The following is a 24,980-nucleotide window of genomic DNA, read 5'->3' as shown; positions in this document are numbered from 1 at the left end:
TTAAAATTCATGTTTGTTGTTTAATGAAAATAAATGATATATTTTTCTGTGATTGGGCATGTCCAATCGTTCATACAGAGTTTTGAACCGTAGCTCATCCAACGACCAAGAACTTATGAAATGATTCCAAATAGATGAAAAGCCAGAAATTTGAGAGTAAAATGATGATATTGGTCAAGTGGTAATGGTGATGACGATGGTGAGAATGTTGATTATTGTAATGATGACGATGATAATAAAGATAAAACCATGATAGCTAAGCAATATTCTTTCGCCATTGTCTAGTCATCAACATTATCCAACATCACCTTCAAAATACAATCATTCATCATCATTATCATCATTGTCATCCTCATCATCATTGTCATCATCATGTAATCATTATCGTTATTATATTTTTCATAATTTTAAAAATTATACTTCACTTTCAAATGAAATAATATTTAATAATATAAAAATAATAACATTTTATAACTTTATGTTACTTAATAACCAGATGTAAAATAATTGTAAGAGGAATTTTTCCGTTTCCTATTATTCAACCGAAAAAACTAATACAAATATATAAATATATATATATATATATGTGCGCGTGTGTTTGTATGCATGTGTATGTGTGTGTAAGTGTGTATGAATGTGCGTGCGTGCGAATGTGTGTCTGTGTATTGTGGTCTATTCATAGGCACTTTATATGTTGAAATAAGCTTTAGCATGCAGTTGAAACATGGAACGATCGCTTTGATTACAATCAGTACTCACGTGATGGATGGATGAATGGGTGGATGAGTGGATGGATGGATGATCATCATCGTCATTATTTTTATTATTTCTGTTATTGCTAGCATTGTTATTGTGGTTTTTTCTGCTAAATGAGGTTGATAATAATAATAAAAATATCGGTGCAATGGTTGTTGTTGACCCTTTATTTTTGCCATTTTTTCAGATATATTACTTGCGAAAACTCTGAAGTTTTATCATTATAGTTGTTTATTTACATTGTCATCATGTTAATGGTGGAGATCGTGTTCATCTTCAATCTTCATCATCGAACATCGTCGCCTACATCATCATTCTACTCTTCTTCTTCATCTTTTTCCTTTTCATCTCCATCAGCTCCACCCTTTTCTTCCTGGTCATCATTCTTTTTTTTTCATTTTCATCATCGTCATCACCTTTTTCTAACTTCATCACCATCTTCAATGTCATCTATAGGAATGTCATCTTCATCATCTTCATCTTCATCGTCATCATCACCTTCATCGTCTCCATCATTATCATCTTCATCGTCATCATCATCAGCAGCATCTTCATCACTAGCGATACATCAGCCTCCCCTTCATCATCTGATAAAATTTTAATCATCCCTTCGTAGGTCCTTTTGAAATTGTCTACGTCTTTTTTTCTTCATTTTTCCAAGCTACTTTTCAAGTCTTTCGACACGTAAATCACACGTCAGGTTTCGTCTTCATCCTTGCCAGAACTACTATCATCATCTTCATCATCGTTACTAGGATCATCATTCTTCATCATTATCATAAATTTGTTGGTACTGTTGCTATCATTGTCATCACATCATCATTGTCATCATCAGTGTTCATATCATCATCGTACGTAAACATCATGATAAAAAACAAAACATAACACATGTAGCAAACATAAAAAAAGACTCAAACTTCTAATCACCATCAACATCATTGTCGTCATCAACGTCATCGCCAGCGTCATCGCCGTCCACGACGTCATCAAGCGAGTCTAATGACGTCATAACGGCAAGATAATTACGCCATAATTGTCGAAAAACTGGCAACATTGATTACAATGAACTCCAGTGAACTGCGACATGGAGATTATTGTCGTGATGGTGATGCTGATGACGACGACGATGACTGTGATGATGACGATGATGACTGTGATGATGACGATGATGACTGTGATGATGACGATGATGACTGTGATGATGACGATGATGATGTAATTTAACGGCGATTACAGTAAAATTTGATGTGTGATGAATTGATGCAATGATTGTGCACGTTATTTGCTGCTGTAATGTTTTGCTTCCATTAAGGATGTTGATGCTGATTACAATGACAATGATGATGATGATCTTTTTAGATGATGATGATGTCCTTTTAAAATGATGATGATGATCTTTTAAGGTGACGATGATGACTTTTTAAGATGATGATGATGACCTTTTAAGACGACGATGATGATGACGACAACGATGATGATGACAATTATGTTAATTATGCTGATTAGAACGTTGATGATGATGATGATGATGATGATGATGATGATGATGATGATGTCACGATGATGATAATGATCATCGTCACTTTCGACGGCAGTTTTATCAACACCATTAATCAAACGCCATAAAATAAATCATTACAAAAATTAACGTCATCATCATCGCCAGCGTCGTGATCATCATCATTACCAACGTAATCATCATCATTATCATCATAGCTTGTTTAATAGTCAATATCATCTTCATCATCATAATCATCTCATTTATGAATTATTTACAAATACTGCTGTCATGGTCATAAACGAAATCAGCATTTTCCACGTCATCGTTAACAGCATTGACGTCGTCATCACCATCATCACCATCACCGTCATCATCATCATCATCATCATCTTAATCATTATTGCAATTGAACTATAGCCAACTCGAAATATACATCATCCTCACCTTTATCGCCCACTCATAGAAATTACGTTAAAAATTATTTAATATTCGTTTGCGGTATACACAATTCAACGATTGTATATTTGTTTATGGTCCTGTATATAATTGCGTTTATGTTTAAACATTTTTGTGGCTTCAGTTAGCGTTTATGTCCGCGTTTATGTCTGGCTTTATCTTTATTATCCGGTTTATTTGTCCGCTCCTCTCTGGCTTGTTTATTAAACGACTTGAATCTTTCTCTGTTATTACCTTGGCAATTTTGTGCTGCTTATTCTTGCTTATATTATTGTCATTGTTGTTTTTGTTATTATTTATTAGGTTTAGAGCAATAATAATTGTTATTATTGTTACTCTTATTGTTGTTATTTTGAAAATTTATTGGCGCAAATGGAATTAAAGAGAGAGAAGAAATTGAATTAGCACTGGATTATAATTAAATTAGAAATCTGTTTGTTGTGCACTGTGCATCTTTGTATATTGTGTATATGAGTTAGTATACACGTGTGGGCATGTATGAGTAAATGTATGTAGATGTTAGATGTATGCGTGTCTATGTGTTGAGCGTGCGTGTGTGTGTGCGTGCGCGTGTGTGTTTACATGACTGTGTGTTGTTGTGTGTACATAAAACTTGCGTACTTCCCCGAATTAAAATTTTGATTAAAAAATTATTAAAAAACAGCATCACCAACAATATCACCATCATCATCATCGTCAACATCACCATCATCATCATCATTAGCATCACCATCGTCGTCATCATCATCATCAGCATGAGCAGCAGCAAGCAAATAACTTCCACACAAGAAAATATTCATCTCTGTTGAACGGATGATGACTGTATGATGACTCCTCTCCATCAAACGTTGCATGGACGAGTGTAGTGTGTGTATGTGTGTGTGTGCTTGCTTGTGTGTGTTTTTGTGAGTGTGTGTGTTTGTGCGTGAGTACAAGGGAGTGTGCAAGTGTCACATGTTTGTACTTGTATGTATTTGTTTAAATTGTCACACATGCAAACATCATAAACGACAAAGCTAATTTTTAAAAGTATGTGAAAATATTTGAAAATATTTCGTTGTGCAGGAGAAACACACACACAGTTGTATAGGTGTTGTTAGATGGCACGTTCAAAGAACATACCATCATCCAACCGCTCTATCTCTCTGACACCTCGTTTCATCCTTTCAGCAGTTTCACTCAGAGCTCCAGTGCAGCTCTTTTAATGCCCAATAAATTTTCATCGCTACAAAATATTCCGGTCATCATCATCACGTGATTCGGCGGTCGATGACGTCATGATCGCCATCATTATCATCCTAGCACTAACACCGTGGCGTTTATTTGTAGCTGCAACGTCACCATCCTCTGCATTGTAACCATCAACATCGCAGTCACATCACTGTCCTAATCATCATCAATACCAACTTATCGTCACCAACAGCCACCATCATCATTCATCATCACCATCATCGTCGCGGTCAGCTTCCAACGTTTCATCCGTTCCAGCATCAATAATGATAACACCACTTACTTCATCATTTTGATCTTCACCTCATCAACAATCATAATCATCATCATCATCGTCAATTGTCATCAGTAAAAAAATAAAAATTCATATACAATCAGTGATCAACGTGAATATACATAATCATTTTAATCGTTCTCACATTCTTCTTTATCATCTTCCTCAACACCTTCATCGCCTACATCATCGTCTTCGTTACCATCTTATTATCTTCTCTTAAACAAGAGTTACAAACAAACAACCAACTTCTGCTACAATCAACCCTCCACTAAACCAATAATCAAGGGTATTCAGTCAACAAACCAACTATCTAACAAATCGACAAACCAACAACCAGCCAACAACCAACGAACAACCAACCAACAACCAACCAACCAACAACCAGCCAACCAGCGGACAATCAACCGGCCAAACCACATTCAACTAAAATCTACCAGCCAACTAACTAGCCAACCAGCCAACGAGCAAATTACCAACAAACCAATTAGCCAACCATCAACCAATGAACTAACAAGCAGCCAACAAACCAACCCATCAAGAACGTGTGCATTGCACTGAAAATAATTTCCGCATTTTACCTTCCGTGGTCGTTATTTACGCAACGACAACTCGCATTTACCATTATTCGAAGCGTGAAATAAAGAACAAAATGGCTGGCAGACGGAAGTACACCAAAAGATTCTGAATGAAGTAAACAAGTCGAGAATTGAATTAATACGTTTGCTCGCAAATGAAGAAAGGTATCGTACGCTTATTTAAGCAAGCGAGTCAGCGTTCATTCGAAAGCCTACTCACGCACGCACTGCACCAACGTAATGATCACACGTGCGTGTGTCTATTGATACATCAAGTTATATACGCGCGTACGATGCAGGTAATGATACGAAATAAAACTGCAACCATCTCTCCACATGAACAACCTGCTCGTTGCAACAACGTGGTGCCGGGGTTGACATTTCATAGAAAAAGAAACCAACTTTTGAAGTGGGTGGTTGTCTAGAGAGTGCAATCCATCAGGCACACGAACGAACTCAATACATCCAGGCAGTATACACTCCAATAATGAAGCTAAAAACTACATCAGCCAAGGAAACAAAAAATTGTAAAAGTACATAAACAAATTTGTTTATGCATCAGCTCAAACGACAGTACCGAGAACCACATAAACAACAACTTATCAATAGAATAATAAACAAATTGCCACAACAACATGAACGATATCAACACCATAACGAACTTATAATCTAGATAAGTGTGCAGGCAACAATAGACACGATGCAACAACAAACATCGCGCAACAACAAACGACCCGACGCAACATCGTGCGGCAAGCAGCTCAATAAGTCAACACATTGCAACAACACCGTGCAACAACAAGCATCGAGCAACAACTAAACTTGTGAACAAGAAATGTACAGGGGACAAATGAACCCAGATTCACCCGGCCAGCCGACCAATCAACCAACAACCGACTGGTCAATCAGCAGTGCCACTGATCAATCAATCGACCAACTCGCTAATCAACCCACAACCGAACAACCAATCAATCAAGTCACGTGATCATGTTCCGGAATAACGTGGCATTAATAGCATTCATAAAAACTAATTGAAGACATAATTTTGAATGAAATTATTTTTTTTTACTTACTGAACAAAAATTTTATTTTATTTTTTTTAAACATTTGTTAGCGGGACACACTTGAACTCTGCAATGAAACAAAAACATTCAAATAAACAAACAAACGAACGAACGAGCAAACAAGCGAACGAACAAACAAACCAAAAACACAAATCTTGCGTTAAGAGATATTCACAGATAAAAACACACACACACACACACGCGCGCGCGCGAACAAACAAACACATAATCATTTCTCATCTAGCACACTGGCTTTACAAAAATCTTTTACAACACAGTTTTAAAACAGATGAAATGTTCCAACGTGCTAAAATCTGAAATTTTGTTTAATTTGAAGAGGCACAAATAAAATAAAATAATAATCCTATATTTATTTTAAAACATTTTACGTATTGAAAAAATATTTCAAACATTTGAACGTGTTTTGAGCTTAAACGGTGAAAACAATGTAGCTACGTCCTGAGTAAAAATAAAGGTATCCAAATGTGAAAAACAAACGAATCGATGAATGAATGAATGAATGAAAGTATGAATGAATAAATGAACTATTAAACATTAAAAACAAAGTACATATTACAAAAAATCGAACTGTATTTGAAAGGTCAAACCATGAAAATGGAGGAATGAACGAATGAATAAATGATGAAGCATAATTATTATTGTTCTGACTGAATGAACAAATGACAAGAACGAACATGTGACAAACAAATTATAACTAGCAAACAATTATTATAACTTGCAAACAATTATTATAACTTGTAAACGAATATTATAACACGTTAGGTAGGCATACAAAATGTTATCAATAGACAAACATCATATTATGCTATGCGTACAATGAAAGATGCAAATATAAGTACATACATACATCACACACATAGCCACACACACACACATACGCACGCACGCACGTACACGCAAGCACACACACATTTATGTACGTATGTATAGATTATGTAAAGGAAGTTTAGTATGATCCAATCTACCACAGAGCAATATTAACTTGGTCAATTGATAAGTGTATTTTATGAAGTAATTAATTCTTTTGTCAACACACACAAAACAGTAACGCAAACGATAATTTAAATAACCACCAACATCAACATCATTAATATTACTACTAACCGCATAACCAATGCATGGCATGTATGGAAAAGTATTTAACCATTCCGATGTCGCGTTACGTTAAAGTGCTTTCTACCTACCAACATATAATACATACATACGTACATACACATTCACTGATAAACCAGCCACTGTTATTTAATACGACTTTCAGAAATTAGAAAAACCTAAAAATGACATATAGCACACACACACACGTACACGCACACACAATAAAGTGTAACAAACGTGAAAACAAACACAAAAAACATATATACATATACATATATATACATATTATATATATATCAAATATATATCAACATTGTATATAAATACATACATATACTTAAAAATACATATATATATATATATATATATATATATATATAATAAGAATGTTCCATCAAATGTATATATATATATATATATATATATATATATATATATATATATATATATATATATATATATATATATATATATATATATATATATATATATATATATATATATATATATATATATATATATGCAAGTATCTCTACATGCTGATTGCTGTAAGGTTTAATACAAAATACCTGAGTGTTTATAACGGCTTTTCACTGAAACATCACATTAATTAATTACCTACTAATTACCTATTAACCTTGTCATAATCCAATAAAATGACTAAATTAGCCATTTCGAGGTCTTTAGCTTAGCAAATTTTTGCTACAGGTGATTCTTTATTCTTTCGCGATAAAGTTGGATGAAAAATAATTATAATTGACTTAAATAAGTGTAGAAAAATGTTTGGAAAGGTAGAGTTAAAAAATTACGAATAAAAAAACGAATCTACGAATGAATGAATGAATGAATTGTAAGTTATACTACATTCGTCATTGGTAAGACATGTTCGAGCATTATCTTCAATCAATTAATTAAATACCTAATTAGTTGATTATATAACTAATTAATTCATTCATTCATTCATTCAATAAACATTTCCTAAATATAGCTAGTCAATGATCTAGTTAGGGGTCAGATCAATAATGTATATATATATATATAATCATCTATTCTTTCTTGCTTCAATCCAACCATCTTTTCAGTTTTCATTCATTCATTCATCCGTCCATTTATCCATTTATTCATTCATTCATTTATTCATTCATTCATTCATTCATTCAATATATATAATTCAATAATAATTTCAGTCAGTATGATGTTATTGGTGATTGAAAATTATTTTTAAACGATTGAGATTAAAAAACTAAAAAACTGATAAAAATTTTTAAATTGAAATAATAAACTTTTGAGCTGTAATATGTAGGTGAGTTTAGATAGATGTCAGAGCGTCAGCTTGCAAAGTAGTTCCAATTCCTGAGAACAAATTTTTTGGGAAAATTCACGAAAGTTCATCCATGAATGTAAAAAAGAACTTCACTTAGCACCTAATTTTTTTAAACACCACTCTGACATTTCTATAACATAATCGTGACATCTCCGGGACATCACTATGACATCATCATTACATCACTACGAAATCATAATGGCATCGATATGCGATGCGACTAACCTCAACTAGTTTGGTCTGATCAAGAGAATTCCTATACTCAAAAATCTTCTCAGCCACTTCATTATACAAACTCACCAACTCTTCAACATTTTTTTGGTGAGTTAGCATGACGATGTCCGTCAATATGGTATGTAGTCTGAACTCCTCAACATGTATGACGTTTTGCAGCTGGCTGTCGCTGGCGTCTTCACTGTTGCCGACTTTATCTGTGAATAAATCAGACATGAGACATGCACAATGCTTTTTATAGAAGTGAAACTTAATTCAAGATTATTATTATCACCTTCAGCAATCATTTTCATCATCATTTATCATCATTCTTTTAAAGAGAATTATTTGCCAAAAACATCAACCTCATCATCATATCACCATCATCATCATCCTCCCATCTACCTCCATCTTCCAATTCACCATCCATCTTCTCATCGTCATCATTCCTCTTTCCATCTTGATTCTTAGTGGTCTTGTTGTTGTTGTTGTTTTTGTTGCTGACAGTTTTACATTCAAGTTGAACGTCCTCGTCTTCAATGTCGTTATCATCGACTTGGCAGACCGCATCGACCAATGAAACCTCATTTTCACGATCATCATTTCTTTCCTTCGCATCATCATTACCATTGTGATCACCATTAAACAGGACCTCCTCCTGCTTCATAGTTTGGTCTTCCTTGTCATCACCTTCTTCTTCATCACCATCATCTCTTGCCCTTTTTTTATCACCATGTTCGCCATTCAAACAAGATTTTGAGGGGCTTTTCGTAAATTTTCCACCATCGGTCTTACTTCTCTTTTTCTGACATTGTGTTTATTTGAAAAATTGTGTACTTAAAGTATTAAAAATTCAACAAAATAGCAACAAACAACTTTTAAATTTTGTGGTATCAAACAAGGAAACGATGCCAATGTTTAACCGATGACAAATAGAGAACAAATCGTCAAAAATAAATGAACGAACGAAAATACAAAAAATAGAAACAAGAGATTCAGAGAGGGAGATGATGAAGAAGTGAGAGTGAAGCATGAGAATGTTGAAAAAAAATTTTTTGAAAAGAAATCACCAACCAGCTGTATGCACTGCTCGGTCTTCTGTTCATCACCGGTGTTATCACATTCATCACTGTCTAACTCGACATCATCATTATTATCATTTGTATTATTCTCGTTATCGTCGTCGTCACTGGAGACATCCTCAACATTCCCATCATCATCTTCATCTTTATTACAATTTAAATTGTTTGTGGTTGCTGGCTTGACATCCTTGCCACTTTTTGAATTAATCCTACTTTCGTTTTTCTTAGCTCTAACTGATGACGAGACATCCTGGAAGTATCATTCAAATTCGCAAACAGAATAAATAAGCTTGATTTAGAAATAAAAACGTAAAAGATGAACATATCAGATGCAAAAATATGAACATTAAATCGAAGAAAATCTGAATATTAATGAGCAGCTGACCTCCTGGTGTCCATGGTGGCGATTCGTCGGAAGGAGGGCATCCTTCTTGTGACTCCTCCTTCTTTTTGAACTCTTACACCATGGCGAAATTTTTGATCGACGATGGCGGGAGTTGTTGCTGACGTTTTTGTTGTGAGCATTGTCGTCGTCGTCGTTAGCATTTAATTTTTTATGATTAGCAGTTCTGACTTGTTTCTTGCGACTCTCAGTGTCATCGACCTGCATGCTGTTGTCACTGCTACAGCCGACTAGGTTAGTTGCTGACGACGCATTGTCACCACTTGCTTCATTGCTGTGGTCGTCGTGAGACACGGCTGCATCACATTCAAGATTCTTATTCTTCTTAAACTTTGAAGAATTATTTCTTACATTTGCGGCACTTTCAACACTCTTCAATCTATCGCCGGGAGGTTTGGTGAAATAAAATTTTGGCGCTTTTGAACTTTCATCCAAATTGTCCCCTGCAACAAAAAACATGAACATGTGCGTGTAGTTTAGTTACAGATTAGTGCTAAGTAAATTGATTGCAACAACAGATCAGAACTGCAGACGAACCTCTGTTGATTTTCGAAATGTAGATGTCCTTGCAAAGTTTGTCGAAGTCCTCGTCCAGCCTGCTGTCAATGATCCAGTATGCCGTGTCCTTCAGCGCGCATGCGCGGTGCCGAATGCTGCGATCTGTCAATCAGTGCGTCGTGGAATATTATGGCGAGATGGGAGTATGTTGTCCCCAACATCTCCCTATTCATTGTGTTCATCGGATGTATGAGCGAAAAATAAACTCAAACAAATGAATAAACAAACGAATTAAAAAATGAATGAATGGATGAATGAATGAATGAATGAATGAATGAATGAATGAATGAATGAATGAATGAATAAACGCGAACACAAACTCACCAGCTTCATCAGTTTCAGGATTGTACTCCAATGCATTGCTGACGATGAGGTCAATGTCCTGAAGGAAGTGCCCTACAGTGTGATACCTGAGTGAGTGAGTGAACGAATGATGGAATGACCAAGTGAATGAACGAACAAATAAAAAAATGAGTAAAGTAAATGAAGAAACTATAAATTAAGTAGGAGAATACAATCGGGTAACTCAAATAACTAGGTACAACATCGTAGGATGGTGGTGTGGAATGAAATGAAACACGAGATGGCCAAACTGGACGACCAATAAAACAGGATGACCAACTTGTGCAGGTCAATCTTGGACATCATGGTTGAGAGATCCATGGGGCGATGAATGATGTTGTAATAATCTGGCACCTGAACGGTATGATGGTGGTGACGAAATTAAATTAAATTTAAAAAAAAACTAATCAACAAAGTTAAGGAAGCATTGAAAGGAACTTGAAATGTTAAAACGGAGAAACAATTCTAAAAAATATGAACCTCATCTTCATCAACAGGCTTCGAAAAGATGGCAAACTTGCGATCCCTGCTCAACTTGTTGATAACATCTCTCAAGAATAACCTCAGTTCTCTCAACGTCTTCTCCTCCATCACCTTCAACTTCTCCAGTTCCAAGCTGCTCAACTTGCGCAGTTCAACGGGTGGAGCAGTAAGTAGAGGCACTGATGTTTTGGCTGTAATGTGTTTTGTGACGTTGTACGGTTGTACGTGGTTGTGAGTTGTTGTGTGCGGTTGTGAGAAAGTTGTCGTTGGGATTGTTTTGCGCATATATACGGTTGTTGTTGTCGTTGTAAATAGCTATAGAAAATGAGAAAAAAGTTTCTTTAGATGAATTGTAACACTTAACCAACAGCTTCAAACAACTGAACGAAATCAACCTCTTCTCCTGTCTGATGGTTTTATTATCCTTGGTTGATCGAAAATGCTGAAGATGAGATCCTGGAAGAAAGCTTCCCTGTCCTCCTCTGTTGGCGTACTGATCTCCCTCTTGTGATTAAACAAGTTGAGGATCTGCAGGTAAGTGTGTGTGTGTCTGCATGTGTGTGTGTGTGTCTGCATGTGTGTGTGTGTGTCTGCATGTGTGTGTGTGTGTCTGCATGTGTGTTTGTCTCTGTGTGTGTGTGTCTGATGCTAAGGACAGTCTGTGAAACATTGTGCATGGAGAGAAGACGAATTAGTGTGCTGATGAGATGATTACAGTGCAGTCTGCTCTTAAAATCTCCGTGTCCGTTCATTCATTCGCTTATGTAATTCATAATTTTGAGATTTACTTTAGAATAGTTTGAGTACAATCAAACTGGCGTAGAGGATTGAAATTTATGAATAAATAATGAAACAAATATTGAGAAAATTGTAAAACAAAAAAATACGCGTGTAGAAGGAAATATTAAACTTCCAACTGAGTGAGATGGTTGCAAAAATAATCTACCACGTCAGGCACGGGATCATGATCATCGTAATCAATGACGTCACATGACCCCAGAACAAAAACAGGAACTGTGTGGTAAAGTTCATCGACCATAGAAACAAGAATGGAGAGAACTGAACGGCTGACCTCTTTCCACCAATGGTTGATGTTCGGAAGGTAGAGGATGGATGGAGTGTGCAACTTACACTCCTTTATTATCTGCAGAGAAACAACAATGGTTTCACAACTCAGTTCGGCATACTAATTTATTTGAAACAGCTTGAACTGATTAAGTTTTAAAAAAATTACTGGCAGTATATTTGTTTTGCCGTGATGAATTCCATTTCAATATGACATTAAACCATATGGTAACTGTTTTCGATCACTAACTTTGTCATTAAATATTGCTATTTATAACTCTGCAGACTTATTAATAATCATTTTTTTCATTACCACCATGCCATTTACAAACAATAATCCACACGCAAATACATACACACACACTCACGCACGCATACATCCACGCACATAACACTCACGCAATCACACACACGCACACACACGCAAACACGCACACACACGTACGTACATGCACCAGTGACTCCTCTGGAGTTTTGAACTCATTACCATACAAGGCGGGCAGGTTGATGACGTGGACTGGTAGGTTATCAAACAGGTGGAGGAGGGCAGGACAGATGTACTTGGTGTGTCCCTGTCCAGCCCGGCCACACACCAACAAACTGTTGGACTTCAAGCTGACCAGTGCTGAGTGCCTGTTGTTTGTTTGTTTGTTTGCTTGCTACGGTGGTTTGTATGTTTCAGTTGTGTGCTTAACTGCTCCCATGCTTTTTTCGTTTCAATGATTTTTTTTTTGTTAAAATACAGGATGTATAATAATAAAGATTTAATTGACTTTCCGAGTGTTAACAATTAACAGTTTAAAATTAGAACTAAAGCACTTTGATAAGTCCAAGGACATTAATATATGTAAGTGCAGCCATTCAAAACATTGTCTCATTGACAGAAACCAAAGTGAAGAAATGTTGTAAAGTTGTTTACTGAAGTAACTGTAACAAGATGATACCTGGAGTTGATATCTGGCAGATCACAATCAAAAACTTCTTCAAATTCATTTGTTGCTCCTGGCCCTTCATGGTCGTGATTGACTTAACATTAATAATTGTCCAGCATGTAAAAGCATTCATTTCGAAAAATTTCAAAAACATTACAGGAAACAAGTCTCCAGCACATTTAGCAGCATACTTCATTTAATCATCTTTCGTACAATTTCAAACTAACTATTCGTTTTTGTTAATTAAAAACATTTTTGAAAATGCATTAAAAATACTTTAGACAACTATCTTACAATAAATGGCACAAACAATGAACAAACCTCTAGAAAATTTTGAAAGAAGTCCTTTGATTTTCTCCTTAGGAAAAATCTTCTCAGTGACCTGTCGGGAAAGTTCTTGCAACTGTCGTCCAATGAGAGGCTTCAGAAATGGAGGCAACATTTTTGCGAATGGCGTGATGGATCGGTCACACGATGGAACAATCGTCTTCATCGCAGTGAGGAAGTCTTTGGGACTGACCTGGATCTCCTTCGTGTCGATCAACAATTTGTCGCCTGTGGAGAATATCTGTGGGTAGGTTCCGTGCAGTGCATTCAGGGCTGCCTCCGAACATAAGTACTTCAAGTCTGCTCCACTGTAACCTGTGTTATTTGTTGTTGTTAGCGTTGATGATGTTGTTGTTGTTGATGATGTGATTGTTGCTGATGTTGCTGTTGTTAGCATTGCGCTTGTTAAATGTTCCACGATGTATATCACCGCATTGTTTTAAAGTTCTCACTACCTTTGTGAAAAATAACGTCAAAATTGAAAACAATGCATTGATGGTCACCCAAAAGTGAATGGAGGGGTAGTGCCAGTGCTTGACAGTGTATCACTCTTAAATTTGTCATCTTCAATAGGATAAGCAATAGATACGTTGAAAAAAATTAATAAATGAACCAGTGAGTGCCTAAATAAAATTATTAAGGACTTTATCATTTTGATTAAAAAAAATATTGAAATAATGTAAAATTGTAAAATATTCATGAAAACGTGAAAACTCTACCAATGGTGTTGGATGCCAAATAATGCAAGACATCATCTGACAACTTTGGTGTCCAATCTGATGTATATATCTTCAAAATATCACGTCGACCCTTCAAATTAATAAACAAGAAAGATGACAACTTCAAACGATGATTATGGTGGTTGTAAATAATCAAACTGGAATGAGAACATGATTATCGAGACATCGACAAAATCTCCGCTAATTTAAAACATAGCAACAAGCATCAATCCACCTCATAAGAGGGCAGAGGAAACCACAATTCCCTATCGAATCTTCCAGGTCTCCTGAACGCAAGGTCAATAGAATCGATCCTATTGGTTGATCCGATCACGATGACTTCCCCCCTGTCATCCAGGCCATCCATCAGAGCCAATAGAGTTGTAACAATGGAGTTGTGGAACTGCTCCTGCTTGCTCGAACGAACTGGAGCCAAACCGTCAATTTCATCGAAGAATATGATGGAGGGTCGCATCTGATAAGCCTGAAGATAGAAATCGAATCAACATCTGAAGTCTATAATGTTTTCAATCATGAACATTTATAAGTAAAAAAGCATTGGTCTTTCTGTTAACGATTTCCTCAACAAACCTGATCAAACAGAATCCTCAGTTGTTTCTCTGACTCACCAACCCACTTGCTCAAACAGTCGGCACCCTTCCTCATGAAGAATGCGATCTTACTTTTGCCGCGACTGTACTCGTTAGCCAGAGCTCGAGCCACCAGTGTCTTTCCAGTGCCTGCGTTAGTGGAGGTGGGATTTCTGGAATGATCTACTGATCGTGAAGACGATGATACGGTAATGATAAGGTAATGATGTCGGTGATAACTATTGAGAATTATCATTAAGATTATCTTTCCTGATCAGTGACCTGCTGTCTCTCAATAATCCACAATGCACACAAAAACAATGTTAATAAGTAAATTAATATTTATTTGTTCACCAAATGCTGTTTGTTTCTAAATATAGGAGTGTTAAATAGCCCTTAAAAAGGGTAGTTTTAATAAAGCTTAACTTGATTAAGGATAACAATCAATATACATTAGGTGCTATCAAATAAAAAACCAGCTTTGGAAAGGTTCCAAAGAATAAAAGACAAATTATTTTAAAGTTATTTACTCAGTTAGAAGTTAGTGAGGCAAATAATTTGAATGATAAAATGTAACAGTATTTAAAGCAGCAACAATCAGATGATATCTATTTGTCTCATCCTACAACTTCAGACGAGGTGTGTTGCTTCAAATCAATGACGGTTACTCAGTGAACATGACTAAACAATAAGACAAGCTAGGAGATAATGAACGAAATTACCAGGTGGCCCATAGAAGAGGACGCCCTTGGGTGCATTGACCTTGAAACTTTTGAAAAACTCTGGGTAGATCAGAGGCAGGATGACCATTTCTTTCAGTGAGAAGAGAATTTTATCAAGGCCGCCCACGTCTTTGAAGGTCACCTGGAGTGAGGCATTCGTAAGTCAGTCGTCACATTTAAAAGCAGTCTCTCAGCCAATTTTTAAAATGTAGCCATTTTCAATGGAAAGCTTGTGCCTCAAATAAACCAGCAAATAAGAGATTTGTAAAAAATAGTTATAGTCAATTTGATGATAAAGTTAACTCTTATGTTAGCCAAATTTAGTCTGGTAATCAATTGGAGAACAACAAAAATATAGTTATTTTCATTGTCAGCTCTCAACCAAGTTAACTAGAAATTGCCAAACTAATACAACCGTAAAATAATAATGTAACAAGATTTAAATATAAATTTAAATTAGGAAAATCATCTAAGAGTTATTAATCAGTAGATTAGTAATACAACATCATGAAATTTTGAACTTAAATTCATTTTGAATTTCTATAATAGATCAGGGCAATATGAATAGGTTTCAAAATGATAAAAAAAATTTAGAAGCTGACAGATGTGTCGACATTCATTGGTTCGACATCAGCCATGCTGGATCCAACATGGGCTCGATCTTTGAAGGCACTTGTCATTATGTCTTCCACTTTTAAGTTCATTGGCAGAAACCTAATACACATGTGATGGTTGAGAGATTAAATGTTCAATTTTGAAATAATTGATCTTGATTAATTGCAGATTACAAGCTAATGATGCAGTCTGGTGATAAATGAAATAAACTAAGACTACCAGGGTAAGGGGAAGTTTTTTTAGCTTAATTTTTATAAATAAAAGTGTCAAACTTTTGTCTGATTTTATTCAACTTCTTCATTCTCTTGTTTTCAAACTTTTCTAAGCCATCGCCAGTTGTGTCAGTGTCCTCCGATGATGATGATGAGTTCGATGATGAACTCTGCATAACCATCCGACGTCTTATAGGGAATTTTGAATGATTAACATCTTCATAACTAGCGCCATCATCGTCACCACCATTATCACTATAATCATCATCGTCATCCAAATCATCATCGGCATTATCAGATTTACAAATCTTACTTTGATAATCATATCTAGTAAAATGGAACAAAACAGACCAGCCAATCTCGTAGTTGGAATTAGCAAGTAATTTTCAGAACAGTAAATTATATATAATGACTCATATCTAATCAAATTATATATCAAGTTAGATTTTGTCTTTATAAATAAATTTCTGAACCAGTAAACACGGCAATTATTTAAAATTATTGAAAATGTGACAAGTTTATAATGACAAGCATGAATAAATTGAAATTACATAAAAAAAAACTGAGTGAGGACGATTGAAAGTCAGTGGAAATAGTGAAGAACATGACGTGAAGAGTAGAAAATGGTTGCAGAGAAGGGAGGCGGCAAGGGATTTGCCCAAGGGCCTATCCCATTTTTTTAATAAATGAAAGAGATGTGACGTGACTGACCTATCTTTTTTCTTTTTCTGCTTCTTCGGAGACTTGTAGGCCTTTGATATTGAGGGCTCAAATGTTGTTTGCTCCTCTACTATAAATAACAAATTGAACTAATAATTTTTTTCAATTGTATAATCAATCTTTTAATAGAAATGAAATCGTAGTACTGAAAAACTATGAAAAATATATCAGAAAATTATTTCACAGGGTGGCGATAGCCGAAGCAGACCTAGATTAGGGTGCCTATAATAATCAGTGGTCTTTCTATGCTGCCTCAGATTGTAAGCACGTCGTCCTGAGCTGGTGTCTGAATGGATTGAGTTAAACCAACTATCATTTAAGCATTACAAAGAAATTGTAAATCTTTATAATGCTTACCTTCATCATCATCATCATCACTGCTATCTTCCGTTTCATCCTCATCATCATCATCACCTCCCTCCTCTTCATCTTCATTTTCTTCATTTTTATGATGGTCATCATTTTCTTCACTTTCTCTAGAACTATTCTTGTTGCATTTGAACCTGACTCTGCTGGACCTCCTACATCCACTTATTTGATGGTCATCGTCATCGTTTTCGTGGATCGGTATCCCATACATATCCCTCTTCACTTTCTTCCTCTCTCTCTTCACTCTTGTGTACATGTCAATCTAATTTTGATGCTTATTTTATTATTCTAAGTTCAGTTAAATTAACGTTTATTTTGCTTACAAATAAAGGTAACATATAAATATGTTCAATAGACATTATAAAATTTATACACCAGTTGCTAAAAATTTAAAAAAAAAATCAAGCAAACTGTTGATCAATATAAATCAACTGCAAAAAAAACTAACTGAAGGAGGATAAAATTTCAAAGTATGTACCTCATCTACTTTTTTAAGGCCACCATCATCTCCACAAGAATTTGCATGATTTGAATCAGTGTTATCGTCAACAGAATGTTCGGTGTTATCTCCTGCTTCAATGTCATTGTTACCTGTAAAATCAACACTAATTATTCTGCCACTACTCCTTCGACCTGAGATATTTTTACCAGATACATCAGCTTTCGAGTTTTCATAAACAACTTTATCAATTATCAAATCATCATCTGAAATGGATTTTTTTCTAGATTTACCTAATTTATTACTTCTTGAATAATCTTCATCTTCAGTGTCACTCATTAAGTTGCTTAACTTGACACTATTCACTGTGAAACTGTCGTCATTAGACTCTTGAGTTGATGACTTTTGAACTTTACCAGCACTTTTATTAATATTGTTGCTACCTGTCTTGCTGCCTGTTGATTCATCCCCAGCATTTCTGTGTCTGAAACTATATTTTGAATTTTCAACTGATGTCAATGACGAAGTTTTATTTACATTTGTGTTTTTTTTTAAATCTTTCATCTGGTTTAACTTAATTTTGAGACCGTGTTTAAATCTAGTGATGGCCGAATTGCCGGGTTCAGCTGCTGCAATTTTACTTGGATATTTTTCCAACTTTTTGTTTCTGTTCTTTGACTCTTTGTTGTTTGAACTTTTTTTATATGGAAAGGAATCACTAGTACTGTTCTCATTTGCATATTTTATATTTTCATCATCCTCATTGTCGTCATCACCACTATTTTCGTTCTCATCATAATAATCATCATCGTCTTCGTCATCAGAGTTTTCATCATCCTCATGATCATCACTATCATCAACATCTTCCCCTTCATTCTTCTTTCCACCCTCATTGCGGGGCCTAGCTGATTTATCAGGCACAAGAGAAATTGAGCGAGTTGAATAATATGGCGTCAGTTGGTGGGGAACCTTCCTTCTGTTCACATTTAAGAAAAGTTATTACATTCAACTATAACTGAACTATTACTCAAACAAACCTTTATGAATACAAAAATAAAACTATTTTCATAGCTATTTCTCAAATAGGAATCTAGCAAATTTTGAGCTGAACAATAAAATATAACTTTTATAAAAGCTTATCAAATCAAACACTATACTAAGGTCCCAGCAAAACAATCTTTCTAAACTATTACACAACTGATAATGATAATTTAATGTTAACTTACAAAAAGAACAGATTAGTGACACTAATTGGCAACAAAATCAAAAAGTCATTAAAATGTAACACTTTTTCTACCCTAAACTTTCAGACCTATATTTTCTGATTCACATAATTATAATTTAAGATTCAACATTAACTGCACTTAAGCAGAATTAAAAGACTCATAATAATGCACTACACTACACCAATCATCATAGTCAGATGGGACATTTGAAATACAAAAGTTGAACACAAAATTATTAAAAATTTAAAAACAAGTAAATGAAGACATCTTTAAATTTTAAAATGAAATCGAAAACAACCTCAAATTCTTCCTAGTTGTGCAGTCATTTTCTTGTTTAAGTCTCTTCTTCAGGCTCCCTCCCCTGTGGTAGGCCACATAATCTTCATCCGAATCATCAGTGGAATCCTGTCTGCTTCTTTTACGTTTGTCAATGTGGCCCTGGCGGTTAGGAAAAAAGTTTAAAAATGTCAGTCCACCCAAACAATTAATAATTTTTAAATTTATCAAAATACAAAAGTAGCAAAGAAAAAGAAAAGCTAATGAATAGGTGCCTGTAAATTTTAAGCAGAATTTGATTCAAGTAAATCTATTTAATTTGAACATAAAATTTAAAACATAATGAAATAGTCTCATCACACCCTACTGTATCCACATAAGTCACAACAATAACATTCATTTCACATTCATGGTTTTTTAAACTTTAACCGACATTTTGAAATGTTTTAACTTTCTCCTTTTGGTTTTCTTGACTGTCAGAATCATCATCCGTCATGTTTCGCGTTTTCACCATGACTCAATAATTAGGTAGGCAGATACAAATTAGGAACCAGAACAAATATTATTTCTGGCGCGATTCAAATAATAAAATCTCGATTACTTTTTGCTAATCCTAGCCGGCCTGATAATATCAGGGATGTTTAAATTGGACTGTATGTTTTTTTTTAATTTCCCAAATTAATGGAATGGACCAAATTTTTTTCAATGGCTAATTTTAGAGTTGTAAAAAAAAGAAATTCAATTTTAGCTTGAATTTTTCATTAATGGACGCTTCCATTTTAGAAGATTTCGCTAACTTTTAGAGTGAATTTATTCAGAAAGCGTCATTGTGATAAAAATCGTTTCACATTGGGTTTTACAAAATAGTGAAGAAAGAACATTAATTTGTTAGTGGTTAGGAGTTAAAATTCATTTCAAGAAAATAAAATGAATGAATGGAAACACCGTAGATTCGGAGCGAGGTCAATGGGCGTGTTCACGAGTTGCATAGACTTGAACGTGGAAAGGCGGAGTCTGATAGCGACTTCCGGGTCAATCATCATTGGAGCCATTTACAGCGTATTTTGAAAGCAGATGATTTATGGCGTTTTTATACTAATGATGTTATTTTTTTCTTATCGCGTTTTTGCTTGGCATTTAAGATCCGACGTATCGAAGCAGTTTGATTCGTTCGTTATTGTAAAATGTTTAACGTGGATTGACAGAACGTTTATGTTTAGTTTTGGCAGAAGAAAGGTATGAATAATAGACGGAAACAAAACCGGCCGAAGCGTATGACATGTAAGTTTAATAATTTAATCATTCATTTGCTCAGCTTTTATTGGCTTTGTTCTATTGTGTGCCTCCTCACTTTTTCAAACAGCCGTTCCTTTAAATTTGTTGATCTTGTGCTCGTGATTAACGAGTTTATTATGCTAATTACAGCCCTTCAACGTATTCACTTGTTCAGTTGCCGAGTAACTTCTATTCAAGTTTATTTGTTTGTGCTTGCCTCTTCTATATTATAGCCGATAATTCCATTTAATATTTTAAATTAAACGCTTCATAAAATTTTTAAAGACATTCAATTTTTTCACCCGGGAAATTTAAAAGCGGTTCTTTAAATGTGCGTGTACGTCTCATATTTATTTTATTTTCAAAATCTTAAATTCTATTACTTATTTATGTGAATACACAATTTATAATTTTTTAGTAGCTTTTCAAACTTTTTTCAATGTTTTTTATTCAAATCAAAAAGATAAAGTTAAAAGTTACAATTAATCTGTTTATTTATTTATTGCAATTCATTCCATAATAAAAAGTTTAAAAATCTTCCTAATGTGATTTCTTGCAATTTACTTTTTAAATAAGCTCTCAACTTACCCAAGCTTATAAATTACTTTCATTTTCTATTAGAAACAAATGGAGGTTAATTTTCAAAAAAATTTCATTGGAATTGGTGTAAAGTAAATAATTAATAAATGAAATATAAAAATGGATGCCATGTATTTTTAAAGTTAAAATGTAATGATGTAGATTGTCATCATATAATTAGTTTATTATTTGTAAATAAATTGTCATGATCTAAAATTTTCAGTGACTGAGTGCAGATATTTTTATATTTAATGAGAAAATTTTTTTCTTCAATGAGACTGCTATGTTAAGTGTACTAGGAGCATGTAAGCACCTAATAATCAATTTAATTATCATAGATGTCTGCATTCAATCTGTCATTTGTCTCTGTACATTCTTCTTCATTTGATTTTTCTCTCATTAATTTGTATAATTGTTCATTCATTTTTCTGTTTTTTACTTGTTTATGACTTTCTTACTTATGTGTTCAATATTAATATTTTCAAACTTTAATTTAAGTAAACCAAAGTTAATGAAATTTTGTATTTGTATGTTTGGCCACAGCTTATTTCTCATAAATTTCAAGATCTAGTTTCAAAACCACTGTTAAAAAATTAATTTATTTAAAAAAATCATCTAAAATAAAAACACAAAAACTTTTATTATTTAAAAATAATTCTAATTGGTTATTGGTAAATGCATCAAACCAAGTGAGTCATCCAAACATTCTATTGAGTTCTACTTTCAAGTTTTACCTCCTGGCTTGCTTGATCAGTACAGATTTTCCATCTCTGATGTTAACATTTCAGAAAGTAAATACAAAAAGTAAATGTAACGTTCGCAAAAGGCTGATTCACAATTCACGAATATTTTATTGTTTAGTAATTTTCAAATCTTAATCATGAAAATGTGGATTTTACTGTTGATTTAGACATTGCACTCAGAATGAATGATAATAAATTTTAAATTGAAAACATCCTTTGCTGATGAGTTTTCCATTGATTTCAGTGCTTGCTACTTTGCAGTGAGTATATCATCTGCTATCTGCAAATTGGTGATAATAAAAAAAAATGATGAAACCCTCAATAATAATTACGACAATGACTTGATCAGGTAAATTCATCAAGAGAATAATGATTTGTTAAAAAAAATTAAGACCGTATCTTTCTGATATTATTTGATGATATAACAATGATGATGAGGATCAACCTGATGAGGATCAACCAACGTGTTTGTTTCAAATTTGATTTGATTTGGATAATATAAGCTTGTTTTATATGATAACAAACGTGATTGTAATATTTTAAATTATATAAATTTGCGTTCTCATTACGTAGCAAGAATTAATGATCATTTTAATTAACATTAATAATAATTTATTTTTTCATTGTTAAAAACCTCAAACTTGGCTAACAAAATCAAGTGATGCTCATGTCAGGCTTTGACATATCACAAGGATTTTATTAAGAAGGTCATCTGCATGATTATTCAAAAAGTTAGAATTAAAACATTTAATTCATAAAAAATAGTGTTATCACCGTAGTTTAATCGTGTTAAAAGTTCCTTACTATCAGTGTTTATTCCATGGCAACTACGTCCGACTACTAATTATTTCGACTTTTGAATTTTTCATATTTCACCACTTGATTATTTCATATCATCCTTTCATCGTCATTTGGTCATTTTATATAATAATCATTGTCATCATCTGACTCGTACGGACTCAATCAAACGAGAGATCTAGCCGTTGGAAGACAACATCATAAATAATCATCCCACTGATCCGTGTGGTCGTGTTCCTCTAATTCCATCAATTTTTTTCATTATATGGAGTATAAATTTCTTCGGAGTTCTGCTGATTTTCTTGGGTTCTTCCGTATTCCTTCACCTGTCCGTCTTGTTGTTTGGTTTATTCCACCGTCCAATTGTATTTGTTCATTGGACGTTGATAAAAATTAATAAAAATACAGAATTATTGAAGCGTTGATGCCAGTCACAACACTTTAAGCTTTTTTAATTAACAATTAATTTTATTTATTATATTGTTATGCTCTGAATTTCGTTGGAAAACATTGAATGTTTGGGTTTCTGAATTGAGGTGCCCTGAAGCTGAGGCTGAATGTGGCATGTAGTATGGAGATGAGAAATATTGTACTGGGTGTGCTAAATATTGAATAATGATTCAACAATTTATCTTTCAAACAGTTCTGACACATGTTAAAGTTGAACTAATTAATAATTTCAAAAATATTAAAGAAACACAATTGGCACACTAGCACACTTTTCAATGTTAACAAATGCTGATATATAGATTATTTGTTAATTTCTTTAGTACCTAGTTCACGTAGCATAATTTTGTTCTCCATGATATACTAAACTAATTAAATATTTTGCTATCTCGCATTGATTTTAAAACAAATACAACAAGAGTCGACCGAAAATGTAGGCTGTGTGGAGTGCTTTGTGAAGTGGCATTGTTGGGGACAACGTAATCATCGACATCCCAATGGCTGCCACAAAAGTTATAAATTATAGTCATTTCCAATATAACCATCTTTTTAACCATGGTGCCATCCTGCACCAGCGCTTGCTCAAAAACTGTTGGATGTATAACTTGACTTTAGCTAAAGTATTGAATAAAGGCATTTTAAGCTCAAAAGATATATATTTTTAGGTTCAAAGATTCACATTCAACTTGACAAATCCATTCAGCCAATCTATGGAAAATTGGCGTAAGAAGCAGAGTATAGACACAATTACATGTGATTCGCACTATGGTTCAATTTCTTGTGGCGCTGACGTTGATTCAACTGGTAGTTTTGTAATTGATTTATGTATTACTCTATTTCCTGAGGATGAAAATATAAAATTTGGTGATGGAAATAGCTACCTTTTTGATGTAAAGTGTCTTGGATCGACCAAATAGTTATCACTGTAAATCATATAACTCGCGCTATTGTTCAGTTATTTTTTGTTCGTGATGTGTAGCGAATTAGATTGATAATTTTTTAGTAGATTCATGTAGTACTCAATCTCCTGGACAAGAAAATAAATAATTTGGTAATGGAAGTCCCAACGTTTTTGATATAAGGTGTCTTGGAACGACGTAATTATTAATATGAACACGCACTATAGTTCGATTTTTATGAATGTGGCGCTGATATATTGAATCAAGCTGGTAGTTTTTTTTACTAGATTCATGTAGATATCAATCTCTTGAGCATGAAAATGTATAATTTGGTGATGGAAGTTCTGACGTTTTTGATAGGAATATAGTGTCAAGAATCGACCGAGTTGTTATCATTCATATGTATGTATTACTGAACACACTATAGCTCGATTCTTTTAAATATGGCATCGATTTATTGAATTAAGCCGGTAGTTTTTTTTTACAAAATTCATCTAAATGGGCATGGCTCTTTGTTGCCAACAGTTTTATTTATCAAAAGACAGTAAAAGTCAATTTTAATTCAAAAGTCTAAATCAAAAATTGATGTGATAGACATTTAGAGAATTGTCACCGGTGTAATAATAATATTTATTTAATACAGCCAT

General features: G+C 34.1%; 1 protein-coding gene across 1 annotated transcript; it reads right to left on the bottom strand.

The window, feature by feature from the left end:
* Positions 1 to 10,490: 10,490 nt before the first annotated feature.
* On the bottom strand, positions 10,491 to 16,750 carry HELRODRAFT_110881 (hypothetical protein; the record flags this gene model as incomplete). The annotated part of the gene is made up of 15 exons (XM_009016656.1): positions 16,644 to 16,750; positions 16,338 to 16,449; positions 15,736 to 15,877; positions 15,015 to 15,163; positions 14,659 to 14,907; positions 14,424 to 14,514; positions 13,699 to 14,019; positions 13,390 to 13,453; positions 12,895 to 13,078; positions 12,327 to 12,524; positions 11,776 to 11,908; positions 11,378 to 11,571; positions 11,178 to 11,251; positions 10,880 to 10,965; positions 10,491 to 10,657 (listed from the first exon to the last, which is right to left on the bottom strand). The coding sequence occupies exons 1-15, from the start codon at positions 16,742 to 16,744 to the stop codon at positions 10,491 to 10,493; spliced, it is 2,265 nt and encodes a 754-aa protein (XP_009014904.1). The 5' UTR covers positions 16,745 to 16,750.
* Positions 16,751 to 24,980: the final 8,230 nt, after the last annotated feature.

Source organism: Helobdella robusta (genome assembly GCF_000326865.2).
Source record: "Helobdella robusta unplaced genomic scaffold HELROscaffold_19, whole genome shotgun sequence".
Classification (NCBI taxonomy): domain Eukaryota; kingdom Metazoa; phylum Annelida; class Clitellata; order Rhynchobdellida; family Glossiphoniidae; genus Helobdella; species Helobdella robusta.
This window is presented reverse-complemented; position numbering and strand designations above follow the sequence as displayed.